Raw genomic sequence first — 18,509 nt, forward strand, 5'->3', positions numbered from 1 at the left:
GACTACCTAGAAGTGCAATCATAGCTTCAAAATTGTATTCTAGTTTGATGATTTTATATAGTAGAAGTACTAATTCTGAAATCTTTATAAAAATGGTTCCTAAAGTTCTTTCTAAAAATATGTACTTAAAAGACAACTGGTCTAATCATTCAAGAGATCATATCATGGGAGAAAAGAGAGGAGAATGTTTTAGAATAAAAGAAATTAGAGATAAAAGAAGTAAATGTAATGCATGGTCTTTATCTGAGTACTGGTTAGAACAAAACAACTACAAATACTTTCGGCAAAATTCAGGAAATTCACATACGCACTGAGTCTTAGGTTATCTGTGAATTACCAAAGTTGTTAGATGTTACAGTTGCTGTGTTATAAGAGAAAGGTTTTTTTGGAGTTAACTATTTAAAGAAATATTATAATGAAATATTTAGAGATTAGCTCTCATGAGTTCTATAATTTACCTGAAAATTATAGTAAATTACAGTAAAACAATCAATTTAGCATCTATAACAAAAGGTTAAAAACTGAGAATTCTAAGGAAGAAGCATATGGTTGTACATCTTACTACTGTCCTCACTTTCCTGTATATTTGAAGTTTTCTCAAAATAAAAAGTCAAAATTTCAAAACTGCTCACATGGAAGAAGTCAATGTTTATCTTTCAGCTCTGAAAGAATTGTTCTTTACCAGTATTTAGCATCTTGCTATTCTTTTTAATCCTCTGACCTTAGCTAAATCATACTTTTTGACAGAGGGAAAAGGGTGCTCCATCACATGAAACTGTCAGAGGGCACTCAGCTTACTTTGAGAAGCCAACAGGAAAATGTGTAAGAGCTGTTCCTGCTGGAAAGACCTGGGCCACAGCTGTCCAAGTCTTCTTAAGTGTCATCATTCAGTATCATAATTCTCATCAATCAAGTAAATTATTCACTGAGAAGCTCTTATTGTTACCATATTGATCAGGAAGAACTGATACACAAAGGACTGCTGTTAACCCCGCAAATTACAACTATCCTCTCTTTGTCTCTGAAATCAAATTCCTTGACAGAAGTGACCTTATCCCGAATCCAATAAATTTCCTATTTCCAAAAAAACTCAACTGAAGAGCTATAAAACCTGCAAATTCTCTTGTGCTTTCTCCTCCTTTGCTTCCAGTTACCATCCTAAAAGGATCAGCTGAAGGCCACCAGTTGGATCGAACATCCTAAGAAGAAAGACTCACACCAGGCCAGGTATATGAATATTTTAGATATATCGGGGACTAACATATCAAGCAGCTTTCAGGTTATATACATATACTGACTAATGGCACCAGTTGCTGTAATAGTTATTCTCTTCTTGTGAACTGCTAAACTATGTAATAACAAACTCAACTCATCTGTTATCAGAAGAAAATATAATCAGTGGAGAATATTTTTTAATCTTGAAAAGAAACTGACAGGATATTAGGAATCTGTTAATGTAACATTAACATTCCTTTCTCTAACTGGGCCAGATGGTTTTCTTCTTGGTATACTCGTACTATAGTAATTACCACCACTAAGCCTTTATCATGGACCATTGTGCCCAGGACAATCTGTAATATGTATTATTCCAGTCAATCTTCAGTACGACCTTAAAATGCAGGTTTGCAACTCACTCAGAGTCACGTAGTAAGTGGCAGAGCTGCGATTTCAACCAAGTATGACTGACTGTGACACCAGTGTGATAAATGGTAGGGCTCTATTGTGAGATGTATCTGATCTGACAGCACACTATGTTGATGTGTGCACACAAATTTACTTGCCGTAACAGTACTCATTCTAAATAATGATTTTACCTTTGTTTTCTGAAATCAAACTGATATGTACATATGGTATACAGGATCAAAATAAGAAAAATAGAAGGCCATGTCCTTCCCTTACTCTCCCCTCCTACAGCCTAAAGCCAAGGATACAATTATTTTTGGAAGCATTTTAATTGATTAAATCTGCACTCTGTATGGACTGTGATGATATAAAAACGAGTAAAACATAATTCCACCCTTTAGAATTTAGAAAAAGGGCATAAAATAGCAAAATCTTCAGTGGAAGGAAGTTTGGGAAAGAGTCCCTTTGGTATGGTCCTTGGTCCCCAGTAACAGCCTTATAACACAGAGACAAGGAACACTTTCCTTGCTTAAAAGAACATCAGAGAACATTTACAAATCATGAACATTTACTGCTCAGTAAATATCAGATAATTTGTAAAATGGTTCTTCAAACAGGGAAGTTTCTAGAATCAGAATTGAAATAAGAAGGAAAATATTTCTTTCTCCTAACTGTTAAACTTCCTAAGATCCTGCCCTTCCTAGGCAATCTTTAGTATCAGTGAAAAATGCCCATACTACAAACTAGTCATAACAGTAATTCTTGACTCTCCTCCATTGTTTTCTCTTAAAGAATGTGTTTTAGTTTGAAGTAATTTTGCCTTACCACTATGGAGTGAAAAATATACACATAATTATCAGAAACCACTGCCGTCTTTTAAATTGTACTTTCTAACAAAGCTAAGTCATTAATCAAAATGCATCCCATCTCTCACAATATCATAACTAATAGTGAGCAACCTTTCTGCTTTTCCCAAGAATCAACAGAAAAAGATGAAGACTCTGACACTGCTGGTGTGCATCTGTGCACTGAGTGCTTGCTTCTCAGTAAGTATCCACCCAAATAACTGTTATTCTTACATATCAATAACCTTTAGTATATATACTTGAGACTTGAAAAGTATGTGCAATTCCTATTTCCAAGACACTTAATATATTCTGTTTTCTGTGAAACATAAGAAAACATGCTAATTAAAGCACAAGGAAATGATTCATTTCATTCATTTTAATATTTCCACAGCACTAACTTTACCATGGGTGTGATGAGATAAGACAGAGATGCAAAAAATGAATCACATAAGGCCTCACTGGTGTAGAACATGGATTTCATTTTCAGTATATCCGGAAGCCTCAGGATGACTAGACCGTCCAGGGGGGAAGGACTTGACTCTGGGTCCTGGGGAGAAAACAAATTTCAGGTTACAAAAACTAAGAGAAACCAGGCAAGAAGCTAAGGCAGTGGTCCAGATAAAAGATGATGGTCTCTTGCACTAAATATCAGCAATTAAAACAAAGTATTAGGGTGGATTTAAGATGTAGTTTGGTGATTAAATCTACCATAACTTATGCTGCTTAGGTGTATAGTGAAAAAAGGAATGAACTTTAGAGTTCTGTTTTAGACAAGTTAAATGTGAAATGGCTCTTAGACTTCTACAACAAGATGTCAAGAGACAAGTGGATATACACTGTCTGAAGTTCGAAAAGAAGTTTAAGAGTGAAGTTTACATTTTAAAGCTACTGAAGCCATGGAACCTTATAAGATCACCTAGAGGGAAAATGTAGGTAGTTTGGATATGGATAGGGAAAACGAAGGAAGCACAAAAGGGGACAGGAAAGTACAATTTCCAAAACCAGGAAAAGAATACAAAAATGGACACTACCTTTAAAATACTTAGGGTAAATCGCTTCCTGTGACCCAGCTGCGTCACTTCCACTTAAGATCGGCGTCTGGGCAGTGGGACCTCACGCGGTTTCAACATGCGTATTGAGAAGTGTTATTTCTGTTCGGGCCCTATTTACCCCGGCCACGGCATGATGTTTGTCCGCAACGATTGCAAGGTGTTCAGATTCTGTAAATCCAAGTGTCATAAAAACTTTAAAAAGAAGCGGAATCCTCGCAAGGTCAGGTGGACTAAAGCATTCCGTAAAGCAGCTGGTAAAGAGCTTACAGTGGATAATTCATTTGAATTTGAAAAACGTAGAAATGAACCTGTCAAATACCAGCGAGAGTTATGGAATAAAACTATTGATGCAATGAAGAGAGTTGAAGAGATCAAACAGAAGCGCCAAGCTAAATTTATAATGAACAGATTAAAGAAAAATAAAGAATTACAGAAAGTTCAGGACATCAAAGAAGTTAAACAAAACATTCATCTTATCCGGGCCCCTCTTGCAGGCAAAGGAGAGCAGCTGGAAGAAAAAATGGTGCAGAAATTACAACAGGATGTGGACATGGAGGATGTTTCTTAAAAATCTCACTGTTTCTATAAGTGTTTTTGAAAATCTCCTTAGGAGATCAGGAACTTGAGTTATCAATTTATATTTTAAATAAGGTCACTCAAATGAAAGGTAATTAAAAATACATCTCTCCTACATTGCTATCATTATGGCTGTTAGATTCCATCTCCATTGTTAAACCTACTGAGAGTTATATTTATGTAAGTCATGCAAATTCTCTTTGTAAATACAAATGTGGACATACAATGGTCCTGCTGTTTGGATAGTGGTACTAGGCAAATTTATGTGAACTAACAACAAAAGTCATGGCTAGCAATATGTAAAATAAATTTTCTTTGCAGTAAAGTAAAAAAAAAAAAAATACTTAGGGTATGGGACACCTCGGTGGCTCAGTCGTTAAGCATCTGCCTTCAGCTCAGGTCATGATCCCAGGGTCCTGGGACTGAGAGGGGCATTGCACTTCCTGCTCAGTGGGGAGTTTGTTCTCTCTCTGCCGCTTTCCCTCCCTCTGCCCCTCTCCCACTCATGTGCTCTCTCTGTCTCAAATAAATAAATAAGATTTTTTTAAAAAAACATTTAGGGTCTACTGGGGAGGTAAAATTAAAATTAGCAGTGACTCAAGAGGATACATGATGTAATAAAGAACCATATTTATATCTAAGGCTATATACCTGTATGTACTTGTTCACTTTTATTTTGACAAATTTGAAGAGAGGGTTAAGAAGTGACATGTAGATTTATTAAGTGAGACTGAATAGCCTCAGAATACTATGACTATAAAAAATAGAGAAGGCAGGAGAACTGCTAAAGTAGACAGAATTACTCTTGCGTAATCTCCTATTCCCCACTTACCACATAATATCCATACCCCCACCAATATATCTATATCTATATCTATATCTATATCTATATCTATATCTATATCTATATCTATATCTTGGGCTTTGCCCAGACCCTAGCACTGATTTCCATGATTATAGCAAAAAGTGCACTCTAATGGTGCTCAGAAAATGTCGGCTTATGCTCATCATCTGAACATCCATATGAATCTTGAACTATAATTTATCTATAGGGCCCCAATAGGGAAACAGTAGTAATGGTAAAATGCCTTACAAAGCTGCTGAAGTATAATAAGAACCATGTGTATTTATAAACTATAAAACTGAGTACAGATGTAAAAATCATGACTATAAAATTGTTATATATTCTCCTAAATTGTTATAAATTTTCTAATTGTTATAAATAAGTTGTTATAGTCATAAATATTCTCCTAAAATTGTTATAAATTCTCCTAAATTGTTATATATTCTCCTAAAATATATTCTCCTAAAATCTCCTAAAATTCCCCTAAAATTGTTATATATTCTCCTAAAATTTAATCTCCTCGGGATTCAGTTCTTTCATCTTTATAATGAGGATAATAATAGTACTGACCTTCTGGTGTTGCTAGGGAATTAAGAAAATTTATATTTGTAAACCACTTAAAATGGGGCCTGACACAAAGTAAGTGCACAAAAAAGTATAAGGACTTTTTGACAAAGTCCTTATACTTTACATTTTTTACAGATGTGAACAAGCAAATGAGGATATATTAAATATGCTCTTCCTGGCTTACCTATATTTATTATAACTACTTCCATCCTTCAATCTAAGCTCAAACTCTCAGAGGCATTTCCAACCCCACCCCCTCTCAAACTTCCCTAATCCCATTTCTAATCAAAAAGTTCTGTCACGGCTATCCATAACTGCCAATCATAATTATTAGTCAATATATTTTAAGTAAACTAGTCAAACTGGTCATTTAATACATGTTGTCTGCTAAGCTAACATTAAAGCTAATAAGATTTTAATTAATTTGTCTTCATCAAGAGATCACAGATATATTTTGGTCATCTAAATTAGAAGAGCTGACACTTTTTCACATAACAAACACTTATAAATGTTAAGATTTTATTTGATGAGAAATTTTTTATTATCAATTCTATGAATTTGTTCATTCAGTAAATATCTAGTGGGTGCCTATTATGAGCCAGACATAGTTTTAGGTATTGGGCATACAGAGATTAACAAAACAAAATCCCCACCCTCATGAAGCTAATCATCTGATTAAGGGAATGAACAGGAGTAACTATTGGAAATAGTCTGAAAGCAAAGAAGTCATAGAATTAGACTTCAGATCTCAATTTAGTTTAATTTGAATCACTTCAGAAATGAGTACACTGAGATCTAGTGAAATTAGGTGATTTGCCGAAAGTCACTCAGTATTAATGCCAAATACAGGACAGACCCAAACCTCTCCTGATGGTCTGCGGCAGTGTGTTTCAAACATCCTCCTCTAAGATCTGGGAGTTCTTCACATCATCCTCAAATGCCACACAAAAAAGTAGACACTGAGCTGGTGGAATTCAAGGCCCCCAATCCTACTTCAATCAAAGCAATTATGTGATTATCTGAATCACACTTTGAATCTTGAGGAAAAATTTGCTTAACAGGGTGACCTGCTTATTTTATATTAAAAAAATATTGCCTTATAATAGATGCTTCTGATCAAAGGAACATCCTGGGTTCAGAGTTGTAGACTCTGGAATTCTACGCCCATTTACAAGGCAGCTATGCAAAAATACCGGTTATGTGGATCATAAGCCAATATTTTAATATATGAACATTCACAGTTATGAACTGAAATGTCCTGGATAATTTAATTTTTTTTAAGGATTAATGCTTTCCAAAGTTATTTTTAAGGCTGTGTATATTAGTCTCTGAGGAAGTTATCTTAGCTGGACAACTGCCAGTCTCTCAAAAGTTGTCACCTTTGCCTATGCCAAGCCTTATAGTGTGGGACTGGAATGATTTATCTATTAGGTGGTCTCAAAAGGGTCTCTATGGAAGTTATCAGAAGGTAAAAAATAACCCATACTTGCTTGGAACTCTGAGTGTGCCCCCTTATCCTTATGTTATATTTCTTTTCTCTAATTTAAATTAACGTAACTGATCATTTAAAATTCAGTATGAGATGAAATGCAGGAAAAAAGAATATAGATAAATTGCAGTATGTTTAGAGATAAGATACTGAAACAGTTATGGTACTCTAAGTCAAATAATGTCAGGAAGTAAAAATGCTAATGTTGCAGAATATAAGACCCAAATGACATGGTAAATATTTTCAAATTTTGAATATCTCCAGGATCTTCTATGTGCTGCCAAAATACAAAATTTGGACCAAGAATGAATACCTAAAAAAAACAAATCTCAGTTCTGTTAAGAATGGACCCCCCCCCAGAAAAAAAAATCCATTTAGTATCAAGAAGAACTATGAGGCAACCTGTGAGATAGGTAGAGAATACCTGATTAGTAGAAGTTGTCAAGCATAGGCTGGAAAGCCATTCAAGTGTACTGGAAAAAAAAAGATCAAGTATTTGTTGGGGAACTGGACTAAATCAGTGTTATTTTCAGATGTGAGTCTCTTTGAGAAATCATGAAAGCTATAGGTCTTCTCCAGACAAAATGCATAAACATGCAATATTTACCTACAATATCATAGGATTAATTGATGCCTCAGTTTCTGTAATTATAATTTTTATAATGATACAATTAAAAGGTAGTGGCCAGGGTGCCCGGCTGGCTCAGTTGGTAAAGCTTATGACTCTTGAACTTGGGGTCATGAGTTCAAACCCCAAGTTGGGTACAGAGCCTACTTTAAATAAATAAACTAAGTATGAATGACCAAAGTTCTTTTTCCAATTTAAAAAAAGCTAAGAACTAAGTTTTCTTCAATGTGGAGGATATAAAGGTGAAGTGGGGTATTTGTTAAGTTGCTCGTTTAGGATTTTGTTGTTTTCTTTTTTTTGATGAAAGATGTGAAAGGTGTGATTCCGAAAAGACTCCTTGATCTCAGCTGAATGTCTTTGACAGAAGTTTCATGGGTACCCTTTTTGCTCAGTCCTCAGGCAGTAACCTGATCGTTTTCTACAGTGAAAGAAGAGAGAAACTATAAACACAAAGGGTAGATCTAGTTAATCCTCCAAGCTTGAACCCACAGGAATATATCCATTGTAGCTAGCTCAGAAATAAATGCTCTTGAGATTTGGCAAAATTAGAATAATGACTCAACCCACTGCAATCCAATTTCCATTCCCAAAACTCCACAAATACTGCCCATCCAACATTCCACAATAATCTCCTAGTTGATAAATCAATGAATGTTTTCAGTTCTTGCATTCTCTTTCTTTCCACAGCTCAGTGAAGGTCGAAAAAAGCCACGGAAGATACATCACAAAAAGAATAACGTCCAACAACTTACATTAAACCGCCAATTAGTACTGCATTCAAAAGCCATCCAATCTAACTGGGATACATTAATTAAAAAGTATTTAATTTCTGGTCCACACAAATACCCAAAGCCTTCACGTCCAAATAGGAGAAAGCCAAAGCCAAAACGTCCCCCGCCATCTAAGTGTCCAGTGAAAAGTAGCACTGCGGAGAGTAACTCCTCAGCGGCTACCACCTCAGCAGCTACCACCACAGCAGCTACCACCTCAGCGGCTACCACTCAAATCCCATCTTTCAATCCCACATCTCCAGGTGTGACTCCACTTATTGCTACAACCACATCTGCAGGACAAGTTAACATGAGCTCCTCTGCAGCTACCCCATCACCACAACCTTCCCCAGCTTTGTCAGACACCACAGCTGCCCCCACTACGTCTTCCCTACCTACACCAGCACCAGAACCTTCCTCAACTCCACTGGGCACCACAGCTGCCCCCCCTACGTCTTCCCTACCTACACCAGCACCAGAACCTTCCTCAACTCCACTGGGCACCACAGCTGCCCCCCCTACGTCTTCCCTACCTACACCAGCACCAGAACCTTCCTCAACTCCACTGGGCACCACAGCTGCCCCCCCTACGTCTTCCCTACCTACACCAGCACCAGAACCTTCCTCAACTCCACTGGGCACCACAGCTGCCCAAAATACCACACCTAATCCTTCCCCAACCAGTTCTGCACCTGAAACTTCCCAAACTACAGCTGCACCCATAATCGAAACTACCACTCCGGCCACTACTCAAAATACTACTGTTGAACGAACAACCTCACCTTCCCGCCAAAATCCAAATTCTCAATTCTGGCAATATATTTATAAGATACTAAAGTACATTTTTGGTGTTGCACCAAATAAATAGTACATGATACATTATGAAGTGTTCTGTTGTCAGATATGATTTATGAGTGCAGAACTACCACCTTTACTTTCACCACCAATCTCAAAGTGAAATTACAACATTCCTCAAATTTAAAGCACTATCACTAATCTTTGAATCTATTTACCTCACATGACTTATTAACGTGAAAAACAACCTCTATCCCACAAAACAGGTGCATGACCGTAATTTAAGATCACTTTGTGGAACCTACAGAGATAGCCCACTGAGGAGAGGGAAGATAATAGCTAAAGAGCAAAAATTATACGGATTAGGAACTATTTATTTTTCCCTAAATGTTGCAAACCTTAAGGTCACTACTCTGTACCTGAAGTGAGAACGCACCTGAATTGTCTAATCCCACAAATATAAAGGGATAAAATTAGGTCTCTCAAGTAAACAAAAACATGTAAACCTAGATAGACCTATCATCGTGTTATTAGAGACAAAAGTCCTTTAAACAATCATCTTAAATCTTGAAATCCAATTCTATTCCACAAAATGTGAAGTGAGGAGGAGGAAAGTTGATGTGAAGTAAAGATCTGAAGTGAGCGAAAACAAAATCTGGCAGCCAAGCACAAATCAGGTCTCTGGCACTACATATCTGAGAGCATAAAATTGTTTAGGCTTTGTGGTTGATATTTATTGTATTTGTAAGTTAATTTGGATCCAATGTACTTCATTCTAGCCTCTGTAAATCACAAGAAGACTTTTTGTGTATGTTCACATAGCTGTTGTCATATTTTAGTATGAATTCAATTAATCTTATCTTACTAATTCAATTAATTCACATTAATTCAATGTATTCAGCAGCAGAGTATTTTCTAAAACTTTTAACCATCTATTTAAATGTGTTTTAAAGCAAATCAAACTACTGCCCTGATGTCACATTTGCAAAATTGTCTCTGAAATTAAACCCTGATTCTAGTCAACAGAAGAATAAAAACTACCTACTAGGTATAGACAGATAATGTTAATTTGGAATGTAGAGGTATTTTTACTTTGTGTTACTACTACTGAGAACTCTGATGATTTTATTCAGATTTTCTGTCAACTAATAAAGACTTCAAATGGCAATCTATTCTCATTGTGCGTATCTGGAAGACCCTTACCACTGAAGATTCCAAGAAGGGTGAAAATAAACATCTGCATTCTTGTCAACCCTGCCACTAATTAGCCAATGACCTGGGTAGGATACTCAATATCTCTGAACACTGGGGTTTTTTTTAATCTTTTAAACAAAGTGGTTGATTTACTTAGATTAACTTAATCTTTACTTAGGTCTTAACTTAAAAATACATTCCAATCCAAATGCTGTTTGCCTGATGCTTCCCAGACTGACAATAAAAGACCCCCATTTTTCTCACTTAATTTGTTCCTTCAGTCTCGTATCAGACTAGCTCTACTAATCTACATCTCAGAACTACCAGAAAGAGAAATTAAGAAAGCAATTCAATTTACAATTGCATCAGAAATAATAAAGTACCTAGGAACAAATGTAACAAGGAGGTAAAATAATGATACACTGAAAATTGTAAGACACTGATAAAAGAAACTGAAGGAGACACAAATAATTGAAAAGATACGCCCTCCTCATGGGTTGGGAAAATTTATATTGTTAAGATGTCTATCCTACCCAAAGCAATCTGCAGACTCAATGCAATCTTTGTCAAAATTCCAGTAGCATTTTTCACGGAAATAGAAAAAAACAATCCTAAAATCTGTATGGAACCAAAAAAGACTCTGAAGATCCAACTAACCTTGAGAAAGAAAAACAAAGCTAGAGGCATCACACTTCCTGATTTCAAACTGTATTACAAAGTTATACTAATCAACACAACACAGTAGTGGCACAAAAACAGACACAAAAATCAACAAAACAAAAGAGAGAACCCAGAAATACACACACATATATATGGTCAATTAACTTAGGACAAAGGAGCCAAGAATATACAATAGGGAAAGGGTATTCTTTTCAATAAACAGCATTGGAAGAACTGGGTATCTATACGCAAAAGAATGAAACTGGAGCACTATCTTACCACATACACAAAAATCAACTAGGAATGGATTAAAGATGAACATAAGACCTGAGACCATAAAGCTCCTGGAAGAAAACAGGCTGTAAGCTCTCTGCCACTGCTCTTGGCAAGAATTTTTTTGGATTTGATATCAAAAGCAAAACTAAACAAGTGATACTACATCAAATTAAAAAGCTGCAGAGGAAATGAAACCATCAACAAGTGAAAAGGTAACCTATGGCTGAGAGAAAATATTTACAAATCACATATCTGGTAAGGGGTTAATATCCAAAATACATAAAGAATTTATACAACTTAATAGAGGAAAAAAACAATCTGATTTAAAAATGGGCAGAGGAACTGAAAAGACATTTTTCTGAAAAAGACATAAAAATGATCAATGGGGGCGCCTGGGTGGCTCAGTGGGTTAAAGCCTCTGCCTTCGGCTCAGGTCATGATCCCGGGGTCCTGGGATGGAGCCCAAATCAGACTCTCTGCAAAGCAGGGAGCCTGCTTCCCTTCCTCTCTCTCTGCCTGCCTCTCTGCCTACTTGTGATCTCTGTCTGTCAAATAAATAAATCTTTTTAACAAAAAAATGATCAATGGGAACATAAAACTTGCTCAACACAACTGATCATGAGGAAATGCAAATCAAAACCACAAACGAGATATCACTTCACAACTGTTTGAATGGCTATCATCAAAAAGACAAAAAATAACAAGTGTTGGAGGGGGTATAAAGAAAAGGGAACTTTTGTGTACTGTTAGAAGGAATGTAAATTGGTGCAGCCACTAGGAAAACAGTATGGAGGGTTCTCAAAAAATTTAAAACAGAGGAATGCCTGGATGGCCCAGTGGTTAAGTGTCAAATTCTTGATCTCAGCTCAGGTCTTGATCTTGGGATCATAAGTTCACGCCCACACTGGGCTCCACACCAAGCATAGAGACTGCTTTAAAAAAAAATTTAAAACAAAAATACCATATGATCCAGTAATTCCACTGCTAGATACTTATCCAAGGAAAACAAAATCACTCCCTTGGAAAATATCTGGTTAAATCTTACAGTAATATTGTTTTCCCCACTGATTTTAGTAACTCTAATGTTTAGAATTTTTAAAACTTTGATGTTTCTCTGAAGTGTCTGTGTTGGGAGTCAATTATTACCATAAAACTTTTCAACATAAATTTGATGCTTCTCCTCATCTTAAAAGAGATATGGTTACTAGCCATTGATCAGAACAACAAAAAATTACCTAATGAGGCCCTTTGATTTGTGTCAGTATGGAAGAAATAAAATTTCCAAGGTCTGCATTCTTCCTGGGGAGAAGTTAGAGTATAAGTAGAGTTGGTTGTGTCTTAGGTGCCAGGGTGATATATATCCCATCCAAAGCAGCCCAGAGCCCAAAAAACTACAGGACTGAACACAAGCCACAGTCTTATATAGGAACACAAAGGTGTGCAGATGGGGAAACCAAGATCATTCAAAAGCACAAAGAACAGAAGCAAAGGGTCCAGACCTAGTTAAAAAAAAAAAAAAAAAAAGAATGAAATAGATCCAGAGACAAGCAAAGAATAGGGCTGAGGTGCTCTGAAAACTAGACTGACTCTTGTTTTTTTATGACCTTTTAGCATAAATGCATGAGTTGGTGCTGCGTAAAAAAATGGAAGAATTAAGACATATACACATGACTTATTTATTCCTATTCTATACAAATAGAATACTCTTCCCAGATGCTTTTAGTTTTACTAATAAAACAGATCCCAGAAACTTTTGCAGTCTGTTGTTGTCTTTCAAGAAAATGAAGATGAAATAAGGAAGTAGATATTTACTATCTCAAAACATTTTGTGAGTTTGAGACAGTACAGTGTGTAGTCTTTAGTACTGAGCGTATCATCTCAGGTTCTAAACAGATTATAGCTCCCAAATTTTCATAAAATTTCCAATAACTTAGCCTGTTTTCATATTCAACAATTTCATTCCTTCCCCTCAACCTGTGTCCTCCCTGAGAGAATTCCAGCCAATTCCACAAGTGGCAGCCAGAGAAATACTCTCCTAGAACTTCAACCAACAGGTGAAAAATTCTATGAACTTCTTAAACAAAGGACCATCAGCAAAGAACAGTCCTTCTAAACTTAACCAAATTGTAGTATAAAACACACTTCCCAAATTAACCAGATCATATTATCAGTGAGAACAAGTGTCAAGTTCTTCTTAATCTTCTTAAGCTATTTCTCCACAGTGTAAAAAATTGTACTTCCCCTTGAAGAAGATTATTTTTAAATTAATATATTTATTTGAGAGAGAGAGCACAAGAGAGTGACAGAGAGAGCATGAGCAGGGAGAAGAGCAGAGGGAGAGAGAGAAGCAAGCCCCGACGTAGGGCTTGATCGCAGGAGTCGAAGAGTCGAAGGCAGATGCATAACTGACTGAGCCACCCAGGTGCCCCTTGAGTAGATATTCTGCACCCTGTTTAAAAGCTGGTGTGACTAATGTTGTTGGAACTGCTGGCAGAAGAAGAGAGAAAAAGAAAGAATTATGCTTTGATAATAGGGAATTTTACTAGATATTTTTCAGACTACAATATGGCTGAAATGTGTATTACCTTATAGAAAATATTATTCCCAACAGGGAAATGGTCTCCACATCATGCTTCAAGATTATACTAGGTAAAAGACAAAGCTGGACCTCAAACCCTGTACTCTCAGTGTACACAGTCTGGCCAAGCCTCCTGTTCCCCACCCCCACCATCTCTGCCTGTCACTCTGCCCCAATAAGTACACTGTATGTTGTCATGATCAGTTAAATGAGGTCCAAGTCCATCTGGATTTGTGCCCGTGTTGAGAATGAGGAATATTTCAGATCACACGTTAAAAGTACAATGCAGGATGCCTCGGTGGCTCAGTTGTTAAGTGTCTGCCTTTGGCTTAGGTCATGATCTCAGAGTCCTGGGATCAAGCCAGCATCAGGCTGCCTGCTCAGTGGGAAGCCTGCTTCTCCCTTTCCCACTCCTCCTGCTTGTGTTCTCTCTCTCTGTCAAATAAATTAATAAAATCTTTCAAAAAAAAAAAAAGTACAATGCAAAACTACCCTGTCTTGAGCTGAAAAATTTAAGTGACTAAATAGCCTAGCTGGCTGACAAGTATGAGTCGGTAATAGTCACGTTAAGCTGTTTCTGGCAAAACAATTATAAGTGACAGCCAGTGACTTTTCCCCCAGCCTTCCATCCTAGAACAGATAGCTGGTAGTGTTCTAGTTCTTTTAAAACAAAGCCTTGAATTCAGAAATCTTTTGATTATTTGCATTACTTAAAGTGCTTTTATGGAGTGAATGCAAAGTTTAATGATAGCAAACTGTCTTCTCGGCTGTAGCTAAAGTTGTAATGAGGAATGGCTACCTCTAGCCCATATTCACAGGGCCTTGCTGCTCCTCTACAAGCTGTGACACAAGAGGAGGGAAGAGTGACTCCCTGGCCCAGGGAAATAAGGAAAGTTTTTAAGCTTACACAACAGAATATTTTCCTCATGTCTAGCTTTAAACTCAGAGGCATTAATACACACATACATACATACATGTAGGAACTGGCTACATATACATGCACCATTAAAGGACAGTACCCAGCTTACTGCTCGATTTGCTCAGAGACACAGCATAGTGTAACAGAAAGATCACTAGCTTTAAAACCCGACCAACTCAAATCTGAAACCCAGCACTAGTCCTTCCTCTTCTGTGTGACTTTGGGCAAATTATGTAACCTCTTGGAATCTCAGTTTTCCTATCTAAGTAGCAAGTGCAAACACACACACATCAGAGGGCTACTAAAAAAAAGATGAAGCAACAAGAAGGCAAAACAGTACGAGCACTTTGCAAGACAGTCTGGCAGTTTCTGAAAAAGCTAAAAATAGACTTAGCACATGATGCCAAAGTCCCGCTCCTAAGTATTTACCCAAAGGAGTTGACAACTTATGTCTATATAAAAACCCGCACATGAAGCTTTAATTAAAATTGCCAAAACTTAGAAGCAGCCAAGGTATGTTTCAGTAACTGAATGGATAAACAAATTTTGGTACATCCATATGATGAGTACTAATTCAGTAATAAAAAGAAATCAATCACCAGTCATGAGAAGACACAGAGGAATCGTAAGTGCATATTTCTAAGTAAAGAAAACCCGTCTGGAAAGACTACGCACTGTATGATTCAGACTGTGTGACACACTGAGAAATACAAAACTCTGAAGACGGTAAAAAAGATCAGTGGTTGTCAAGAGTGAGGAGTGGGAGGCTGTGGGTGACCGGAAAGGCCAAGGGATTTTTAAGGCAGTGAAACTACTCTGTATGATATTATAATGGAGGACACAAGCTATTTTTCATTTGCCAAAATCCACAGAACATACAATACAAAGAGTGAACCCTAATGTAAACTATGGACTTTAATAAACAAATATATAAAATTCACTAAAAAGATTAAACAAGATGATGTACAAAAACTACCCAGCCTACTAACTAGCACATGCTAGGTGCTAATAAACGATAGGTTCCACTGGTTTTATTCTTTCTCTAAGTTTAATGTCATTTAGAACATAGTTTCTGTTTACATAGTGATCTTTGGATACAGTTTGTTTGGATGCATTTCTGTTTCTATTGGATTTGTTATTTAAAAATTTAATTGGTGGGGCACCTGGGTGGTACAGTCCATTAAGCATCTGACTCTTGATTTTGGCTCAGGTCATGATCTCAGGGTCGTGAGCTCAGCAGCAGTCTCTGTGCTCAGCTTGAGAGTCTGCTGGAAATTCTCTCTCCTTCTCCCTCTGCCCCTCCCACTCGTGCATGCGTGAGAGCTCTCTCTCTAAAATAAATAAATAAATATTTTTTAAAAAATCTAATTGGTTACCAGAAGAGAATCAGCTATCCTTTATTACTACGGATTGGTTCACAGAAATGTACTATTTCCTTCTCTACTGCTTATCCAATGCGAAGTTAGTAGTTTGTTGTCAAAACAAGGGTAAGGATTTAAGGAAAGGGGAACCCTCTTACACTGTTGGTGGGAATGCAAACCAGTGCAGCCACTCTGGAAAACAGTATGGAGGTTCCTCAAAAAGTTAACAATAGGGACATCTGGGTGGCTCTGTCAGTTAAGCATTAAGCATCTGCCTTCAGGTCAGGTCATGTTCCCAAGATCCTGGGATGAAGTCCCACATTGGGCTACTTGCTCAGCAAGGAGTCTGCTTCTCCCTCTACCTGCTACTCCCCCTGCTTGTGCTCCCTCTTTCCCACAGATAAATAAAATCTTTTTTTTAATTAAAAATGAAAAAATAAAAATAAAAATAATTTTTTAAGTTAAAAAGAGAACTACCCTGTGATCCAGCAATTGCACTACTAGGTATTTATCCAAAAGATAACAAAAATAGTGATTCAAAGGGGCACATGCACTCCAATGTTTATAGCAGCAATGTCCACAAAAGCCAAAATATGGAAAGAATCCAGATCTCCATCAACAGATGAATGAACAAAGATACAGTATAGATACAGAAACACACACACACATAAACATATACATACATATATATACAAGATGAAATAAATATTATTCGGCTATCTAAAAGAATAAAATCTTACCATTTGCAAGGACATGGAAGGAACCTGAGGGTATTACCTAAGCAAAATAAGTCAGTGAGAGAAAGACAAATACCATAGGATTTCACTCATTATGATTTCACTCACATGTGGAATCTAAGGAACAAAAAAGATGAACACAGGGGAAGGGAAGGAAAAATTAAGACAAAAACCATAAGAGACTCAACTAGAGGAAAGAGAGGGCTGCTGAAGGGGAGAGAGTGGGTGATGGGATTAAGGCAGGCACTTGATGACATTAGCACTGGGTGTTATATGCAACTGATGAATCACTAAATTCTACCCCTGAAACTAGTAACAGACTATTATGTTAACTACATTGAATTTAAATTAAAAAAAAAATTTAAGCCAAGGAAAGCAAACTCTGGCTCAAGCATGAGCCCATAATTTACAGTTGGTGTAAAATTTCAATATGGAGGGGCGCCCGGGTGGCTCAGTGGGTTAAGCCGCTGCCTTCGGCTCAGGTCATGATCTCAGGGTCCTGGGATCGAGCCCCGCATCGGGCTCTCTGCTCAGCAGGGAGCCTGCTTCTTCCTCCTCTCTCTCTGCCTGCCTCTCTGCCTGCTTGTGATCTCTGTCAAATAAATAAATAAATAAAATCTTTAAAAAAAAAAAAAATTTTTCAATATGGACTTGGTTAATTATAATGCAGTTGCAACATACCACATTTTGAGTTGACTTCTGCCATATCCTGTATTGTTATGTAAAATGCTAACTTTAACCAAGAATTGCCCCAATACAATATTCTTATTTGTCCTGTATGAATTTTCTCTTTTGTGTAAGTTTTTTGTATGATGAAAATCAGTGTGGAAAGAAGAGGCAAAAAATATAAATTTAAGTGACATGTTAAATTGTAAAACAATTACAACACAAAACATTAAATGGTGCAGAGAAAATTTTGCCAACATCTGAAAGAATAGAAAGGACTGCATAATTAAACAAGAGTAACACTTGTTCTGTAATATGGAAATGGAGTGTCAGAGTCCCTTTCTTTTTTTCACTAGACACTAAGAATCTATATGTATAAAATCCATTTCCTTATCCTATACCTTTTTAGTGAGCAGCTTTTCTTGGCTCATTTCAGAAACATGGAAACACAAGCAATCAGAAAAAGCTGGGACAGAAACTTCCTCTTTCTTTTCTTTTTCCTTTACATGTCTACACCTACACATCTTCTCACAAATTCACATTATCCATGGTTGCTGAGGAAAGTTTAAATGAGCAGTTTAATTTATCTCTTTTGTCTCACCTCTGTAACTATTCTAAGTTGAGGTCTGTGGCTCACATACTGGGATCTGTACAATAAAAAAGAAAAGAATAGAAAGGAAACCCCCATATTCACTGTAGCATTATTTACAATAGCCAAGACAAGGAAACAACCTAAGTATCCATCGATGGATGAATGGATAAATAAAATGTGGTGTGTGTGTGTGTGTGTGTGTGTGTGTGTGTGTGTATATATATATATACACACACAAAATGGAACATTATTCAGTTATTTAAAAAAGAAGGAAGTTCATGACAACATGGATGTACCCTGAAGGCATTATGCTAAGTGAAATAAGTCAGACAAA

General features: G+C 36.8%; 2 protein-coding genes across 3 annotated transcripts; both read left to right on the plus strand.

Moving 5' to 3' along the window:
- The first annotated feature begins 1,121 nt into the window (after nt 1–1,121).
- On the plus strand, nt 1,122–10,125 carry MUC7 (mucin 7, secreted). Of its 2 annotated transcripts, XM_047719467.1 has the most exons (4): nt 1,123–1,227; nt 2,601–2,669; nt 8,315–8,575; nt 8,606–10,125. In XM_047719467.1, exons 2-4 carry the CDS (start codon nt 2,616–2,618, stop codon nt 9,263–9,265), a joined length of 975 nt encoding a protein of 324 aa, XP_047575423.1. In that variant the 5' UTR covers nt 1,123–1,227; nt 2,601–2,615; the 3' UTR covers nt 9,266–10,125. The 2 variants fall into 2 exon arrangements, with proteins under 2 accessions (XP_047575422.1, XP_047575423.1); XM_047719466.1 differs by having other exon boundaries at nt 1,122–1,227; nt 8,315–10,125.
- Nucleotides 3,543–4,424, plus strand: LOC125093794 (probable ribosome biogenesis protein RLP24). The gene has a single exon (XM_047719468.1). The coding sequence runs from the start codon at nt 3,600–3,602 to the stop codon at nt 4,089–4,091; it is 492 nt and encodes a 163-aa protein (XP_047575424.1). The 5' UTR covers nt 3,543–3,599; the 3' UTR covers nt 4,092–4,424.
- Nucleotides 10,126–18,509: the final 8,384 nt, after the last annotated feature.

The sequence above is a fragment of the Lutra lutra genome, chromosome 2 (genome assembly GCF_902655055.1).
Source record: "Lutra lutra chromosome 2, mLutLut1.2, whole genome shotgun sequence".
Taxonomy (NCBI): Eukaryota; Metazoa; Chordata; class Mammalia; order Carnivora; family Mustelidae; genus Lutra; species Lutra lutra.